The sequence below is a fragment of the Arachis ipaensis genome, chromosome B01 (genome assembly GCF_000816755.2).
Source record: "Arachis ipaensis cultivar K30076 chromosome B01, Araip1.1, whole genome shotgun sequence".
Taxonomy (NCBI): Eukaryota; Viridiplantae; Streptophyta; class Magnoliopsida; order Fabales; family Fabaceae; genus Arachis; species Arachis ipaensis.
The window spans coordinates 33818540-33826130 of NC_029785.2; the positions used below are offsets into that span (position 1 = coordinate 33818540).

At 33.3% G+C, this 7591-nt stretch overlaps 1 protein-coding gene across 2 annotated transcripts in view; it reads right to left on the reverse strand.

Annotated features, from left to right (window-relative positions):
- LOC107628577 overlaps window positions 1–2215 on the reverse strand; it is a 5561-nt gene extending 3346 nt beyond the window's left edge. Inside the window, exons 1-4 of one of the 2 annotated variants that reach the window (XM_021119995.1) lie at window positions 1993–2215; window positions 938–1070; window positions 512–588; window positions 351–429 (exon numbers count right to left, since the gene is read on the reverse strand). In XM_021119995.1, coding sequence (XP_020975654.1) covers window positions 351–429; window positions 512–588; window positions 938–1070; window positions 1993–2109 — 406 coding nt within the window. In that variant the 5' untranslated portion in view covers window positions 2110–2215. The remainder of the gene's footprint in view (window positions 1–350; window positions 430–511; window positions 589–937; window positions 1071–1992) is intronic. The other variant, XM_016331209.2, reaches the window with a different exon arrangement.

The window sequence follows — 7591 nt, forward strand, 5'->3', positions numbered from 1 at the left end:
GAAAACCCAAAAAAAAAAAAAAAAGAAGATTGCAGGTGCTTTATGAGCCAGATTGATATAACTCACAGATTATTCAAATGATTTTATCAATAGTGGACCCAAATAACCAGAAAATAAGCTTATAGGAAGAGATTTATAGAATAGCAGAATGATGATCTGAATGTGATGGATTCAATGATGATGTTATTGATTTATAGAGTTTGGTTTGAAACTGTGACCTGAGGATCTTTGCACTACACAAAAATATTCCCTAGTCCCTTCCGTTATTGGATACTCATGATAAATTATCAAAGAAAAAATAAAATGAATGACTACACTTTTAAATGAATATGATTTTTGTAGCTTATTACCTGGAAGCTTCAAGTTATCATGTAGAAATGAGTATAGCCTCTTCTTCCACCGACTTGATGAACGTGGAAGACGAAATTTCTGCATAAGTTGAAATCAAGTAAAAATTAAAATTAAGTACCATGTCGATATTCTTTATTACATATTACTAAATTGATTTTACCAGATCATCATCATCATCTTCATTGTCAAATCCATCCTTCACTGGTGGCTTTGGTTTGACAGCAACAATTAGGCAATCTAACATAAATGAATTGCCAACAAATCACACCTCTGTAAGAAAATTAACCATCAATGCATAACAAAATAAGAGAAAAACACTATGACCCCAAGATCAGAACGTATTTTGAATTTTATTAACCATGGAATTAAGTTACGGAGAGCACAATTTAAACCAAGGGTAAACTGATGCTTTACATGGAACATAAGTGATTTCTTCACTAAATTAATCACAGACGAAATACTGGTTACAAGAGTGGCAGTGCTGTAATATTGATGGGGGAATGTGATAGGATATTCTCAGAAGAAGGAGAAAAAAAAAGATAGTGCAATCCATCCATTGAAAACAAAACTAACTCTATAATCATACCTCCATCATTGAGTTGTACTTGTACATCATTTTCATTTTTCACATCACATAATGCATTTCCACGTAGAATAAGGCGCAAGTTCTCAATTGGTAAATTATCATTGCTGGCGATTAATTGTCTCAAATCACGCACCTATACTTGATATAGAAGAAACATAAATAGTAATCACATCAACACTTAAAGGAATGACGTTCATGCTAATTGCTTAAAAATGAAAAACAAATAAAAGTATGAAACTCTCATTATTCTTCCCGAAAGAAAGCCATGTCCAAATAAACTTCATCTGAATTTTCTTCCCCAACAAAACAGTTTAGCAAAACAATTTAGGGATTTACAGTAAAACTGTAGGATATTTTAATCCCGAAAGCTCCAGAATTTGCTGGCTATTGAATGAACTCGGCCAAAGGCTTTTCTCTGTAGTCAGGAACTCAAGCAAGCTTGCAAAGCAATTGGCACAACTTTTGATCATGGTACCAGTGCCACAAACGCACTTTGATATCATTTTCTTCAGCTATAATTTCTGGTGGAGAATTCATATTTTCACACACACATTCTGAATTCTAGAATATATGCTGCCACTTCAACTAACCATGTCCCTAACTATTAAGTATTAATGCCTGTTAGTGTTCATCCGTCAGGGTTTTTTTTTTGGCCATCTACACTATTCCTGTTGTAGCCCACTAGACATGTGATTACTCTTCTATGTTTAGTTCACAATGCCCCAGCAAAAAAGATAGGGAAAATTTTGAAAATTAAGATTAAACACCGAAGGAGCCATCTCGTATCATATAATATCATATCATATCATATCATAGAGCAGCCACTTCCTAAGTCCTACTTCAAACGAACATCATTTTTTTTTATTTTTTCCAAATTAACTTAAACCACTTGTGTATTGTGCATGTCTATAGTCATAATCCTCGGAATTTCACAGTTCACGCACAATCATGAAAACAAAAAGTACAATTCTCCCTACAATCATGCGTAATTGACAACAAACGTTACAAGAAAAAAAACCCTAGAATTTGAAATTGGAGTGAGAAGACTGTTGTACCTTGATGGAAGATGGAACGAGAAGGCGAGAGGGGCGAGCGGGACCAATAGTCTTGAGGACAACTTCAACCTTATTAACGTTAGGGTTTGAATCTTCTACAATGTTATGCCGATCCATTTTCTTCTCCCTGTAATAGTTAATATCTTCTTCTTCTAGTGGTCGATCATCTCTCTCTCTCTCTCTCTCTCTCTCTCTCTCTCTCTCTCTTGCTTGGTGTCTCCGGCAACCCAAAGCAGCACGTGAACGAACTTCGCTCTTAGATTTTTTTTTTTTGGTATTTGCAGTCTCTTTTTTTTTGGGTCAGGGGTATTTCCAGTCTTAGATGTTACGTCAGATTATCACATCACGCAAAGCAAGCTCGTCTCAATAGCCCAACTTCGCAGACTTATAACTTGATTAAGCCCATTCTCAAATTATTGTTTTTGCGCTTGATATGGGACTCGAGATAAAACAGAAAGCCACCGATTTTCTACGCTCTTGAGGTCCACAAAATTTAAGTGTGTTTGGATTAATATTTGTAAATGGATGTTAATATACATGTATTTTTATAGGCAATGAATAATAGCTCAAATGGCATAGTCTTTCCATACTCAATTAAAAGGTTGCGAGTTCGAGTCTCCTATCTTTGGTAAAAAAAAAAAATACATGTATTTTTATAAAATTAATTTCGATAAAAATTAGATTGGTATCAATATAATTTGTGTTTGGATATTTTTTTTGTCAAATATGCTTTCGAAAAAATAAATCATGTCATTATGTGTTGTGCAAATTAGCATATATAATAAGATAATTAGGAGAATAATTTTTTTGTGTGTATTGTAATAGTTCAAATATGTATATAAAATAATGTGTAAATTAAAATGCCTAGTAGTTTTCATATCCTATGCAGCATTTTGTTTTTGAGATTCATTGTTAGTTATTGTTCTAATTTTGTGTAAATTAAAAAAAAATTATAATCTAAAAAACCATAAAAAATCCAAGAACATCAGCAACACAATCCAATTAATTTTTTTAAAATAGTAACTTATAAGTAACAGATACAAATTATTTCAGATAAAAAACGTATTACTATTATAAAAAAATTGACTTCATACCAATAAAAAAAATCTATTCATATTCGTAGGCAATAAAGAAAGAAAATTATGAAGAAAAAGAAAGAGTTCACTTATAGATTGTTGTTGTTGAATGAATGATGTAGAATAAATGTCGGTCTAGAATTTACCAAAGGAATTTCGTTGCAAGCATAGTCCAAACCAACAATTAATCCTCAATCAAAGTTTAAAAGGTTTGTCACAATACAAATCTAAATAACCGGAAGTATTAATCCAGGGTCGTTCTCCCTAGGAATTGCAGGAAAGTGTGCATATTATTGGTTTTGGAGGAAATTAGGGGTGAGATAGCAATTGACAAGAAATGTAAATAACAAGGTAAATGACAATTAACTAATAAAGAAAAGGAAATCAAATGGTAAAAAGGTCTTGGCAAGAGTTGATAGTTAAAGATCACTATCCTTGTTACCAACCACAATATGATAATTGCAAGGATCAATCCCATTTTGTCATCCTCTAACAATTGAAGGAAAGTCAAATGAGCTTCATTAATCCTAACCTATAAGTCCTAGCCATCTCACCTATTGAATTAGGGAAGACTAGTGTCAATGGAAACAAATTATCAATCACTTGGACATTAGTAACTCAAGGTCACCTAACTTATCATCCCAAGCTAAGAATACAAAATTCTACACTAAAATCCAACCAAGCATTTTATCAAACACTTGGAAGGTATAAAATAAAAGCATAGAAAATTAACAAGTAATATAAAATCTATGACTACCCAAAGTAAGAAAGTAACAATAACAACTTAATTAAACAATAAGAAAATAAAAACATGAATTGGGTTAATTGAAATTAAAATCAACAAAGTGCTCATAAATATGAAAGTAACAAAATAGAAGAAATTAACAAGAAGAACTAAGAAAGCAAGGATGTAGTAATAAGAAATTGCAATGAAAACTAAATCAAGATAAGAAATAAACCTAAATTTAAGGGAGATCTAACCTAAATCTAACCTAATTCTAGAGAGAAGAGAGAGCTTCTCTCTTTAGAACATGACCTAAAACATGTTACTAAACTATCCTAATTGCTTTCCCCCTTTCCATTCTTGATTTTGGCTTGAAATACTTTAGAATTGAGTGGATTTGGGCCTTGGCAGCTGTAGAATTCGCCCCCAACGTGCTTCATCAATGAGGTCACGTTTATTATTATAAAAAAAGATTGAATTTATACCAATAAAAAATCTATTCAAATTGATAGGTAATAAAAAAAATTATGAAAAAAAAAGTATTTATTTACAAATTGTTATTATTGAATGAACAAGTTTTGTAATTTCAAAGTCAATCTTTTTTGTATATGATATTTCATAAAAATGTTCTTTTTAGAGAGAGAAAAAGATATAAAAAAAAGTATGGTTGGTAGAAAATAAATTAGTCTATTATAAATTTTTAACCGTATTTTTAATTGAATGTTGAAGCTAATGTTGCTTTTGAAAAATGTACGTTTAAACGTTGATGAAAAAAAAAAGCCAAACAAAAATGAATACCGTTCAAAAAAATAAAACGAATATTTGTTAAATGAAACATTAAACCAAATATACACTAAATTGTAAGAACAAACATAAATATTAGACAATTAATTTTGTTTTATCAAATTCAACTAAGACAAATTAACATACGATTTTCGTTTTGGTTCATATTCTCTTTTCCATTCTTATTCTTCTTCTTCCTTCTCCTCCTTTACTTTCATTATCATCATCACCATCTCTTCTTCCAACACCTCCACCACTACAAGAGAGGCGCTACATGGCGGCAGTTTTTTTTTCTATTAGCGGCGGTTTTAAACCGCCGCAAAATCAAATTTCGGCAGTTTATTAGACCGCCACGGATATTGGCGCCGGGAGATGATTTCGCGGCGGTTTTCAACAACCGCTGGTATAACTGCCGCTGAATCAGTATTTTGTGACAACTAATTTAGCGGCGGTTTTAAACCGCCGCGATATACAGGTATTAGAATTTAGTTCAGTTTTTACCGGCGGTTTCGAGCCGCCACAATGTTCTTACGTTTTTTCCTATTAGAACTGTTTGCGGCGGTTATAAAACCGCCGCTAATTTCAATACAAATTAAAAAAAAATTAGATTTTCCTTTTAAAAAAGCTGATTTTTTTTTTTGTTTAATTTTAAAGATACATTTAGTTTGCTGATAGTTCAAGGTATCTTTCAACATGATCCTACAAAATCAATTCACAAAGAGTTCTTTACACAATCTCTAGTTTTTCATTTAGAAATTGCAATCATGATATAATTTAAGCATTTCTCTTCCTATGACTAATTACAAAATCATAGAAATTACAAAAGAGAAATGAGATAGTTTATACATGACCAATTACAAATCTGATGATAATGCCTTTCTCTTCCTCTAGCTTCTTTCTTCTCTCACCTATTTTCTTATTACGACAAGAATAAATAATTAGAAACCACAATGAATTTTACGAAAATGATGGCAGAATACTAGGATTGATGGATCAAATTATGAACCTTGAGGCATCCAGGATTGGTGGACAGAGTCTCTTCTTTTTCTACTAATAAAAGCAGTGTTGATTCCAATGATCATGACATACATTTTCTTAGGAGTTGATTAAGTTGCTTCTATATCATCTGATAAAAGAGCGCCATTGCGAATTGACTCCTGAGCTGCCTTTGCAGAAGCTAACTCCGTATCCAAGTTTGAAATAGTTTTGTCCAATGTTCTACATTCAACACAATCTCATAAATTTTGAAATGAAAATTTAGCAGCACACAACACAACACAACAACATCATGGTATATAACTTACTGATGAAGATATACAAGACAGATTTCCTATTTAGCTCTTTTTTCCCTTCATCGATGAAGCAAAACAATTAATGGATACAAAAAACGAGCTAAATCAATTTCAAAGTTCATAGGAAGAAAATTCAGAATAAATCAAACCAAAAAGAACAAACCAGAAGTGAATATTAACAAAATATCCATAATAAATGATAAAACCACAAGGATGTAAATTCTATGTTTTCTCTTTGCTCACGCACCCACACAAACATTTATGCCATAAGAAAATTTGCAAACAAGCCCCTTACTATGGATCTCAATAAAGTATAAGCCAAATAAAAGTAGTTACCTTTTGTCAAGGTCCTACAGTTGCAGTTACAGCCGGTAGGCCTTGTACCTGCCAATGGGAAAAAAAAGAAAAAAAAAAGAAACAGGTTTAGTTAGAAAGGAGCTGGACTTGCAAAATTATCATGAAAATATAAGCAGGGTTGGACTTGTAAAATTATCATGCAAATATAGTTTTCCATGAAATCTTCTGCTTTATCAACAGATAACTTAAACATCATACAAAGTCAACAATGGCCAGGAGAATAGGTGTGAAATATTTTCCAGATTTTTTTAATATTTTAAAGATTATGCTCCAAATGTTCTTTGATTTAAGGAGGGTGGTGGTGTTTTCTGATGTCTGATTTTTCTGTTCACATTTTTTAGCTATGTCTTTTCCTTTTTTCCCTTTTTATTATTTGTGCAGCTGCTTCTGATTGTAAATTGTGGGAGCTTATAAACAACACAAAATAGCACTAAAAAGTATTCTTTGCAACACCAATTCAAAATTAAGCACCAATGACATGAAAAATCAGCAGCATTTCACAGTGACTTAGTAAAGTATCAGTCAATCGATCCAAACAAATTGAAATTTAAACTAAAGAAGTTTTTAACAGCATGTTTAACTATGTATAAATTAACACTAATTCTAATAAGAAAATTCTAATTCTAACCTAAACTCAACTAACAACGGCAAATAATCTTAACCAAATCAAATTAACACTAGAATCAACATATAACTAATCCTAAATTAACTAAAACATAGAAGAAATATGAGAACCTGAGTCGAAGAATAGAGCAAGAGCATAGGAGACAGGGATGCAGTGGCAGTGACCAGCCGCTGCTACGTCTGAACACGCTGGAACTGGAGTGGCCCTGTTCTGATTCTACGGCTGGAAATGAGGGAGGCAGGGGTGAGCTACAGAGCCACAATGCGAGGTTGTAAGGAGGAGAAGAAGATGGTCGCGACGGCACAGGATGGTAGCCGACGACGAGACAAAGAAGGCAGGAGACAGGGGAAGAGAAAGAGAGAAAGGATTTTCGCGGGGGTTGCTCAGAGAAGGTGGAAAAAGAAGAAGAAAGAAGGGAAGAAGAAGAAGAACTTGACGGTGGTGGTTATGTGGTTCTGACGGAGACGCTGGGGTGATGATCGATGGTGGCGCTACGTTGGTGGTTGAGGAGAAGCTAGGGTTGGAGAAGGGGGAGTCATCCAGAGAGCTCTGAACTTGGTCAAGTGAGTGACGAGGCACTGAGGGCTTTTGGCTCTCTTTTTTATTTGATTTCCGGCAGTTGAGAAGATAATCGCCGTTATCATGGTTTCTTTTGTAGCTGAAGCGCAAGCTGCTGCCATAACCGCCCCTATCTAACCAATTTTGTGGCAGTTTGATAAACAGCCGCCAATCAACGGTCGTT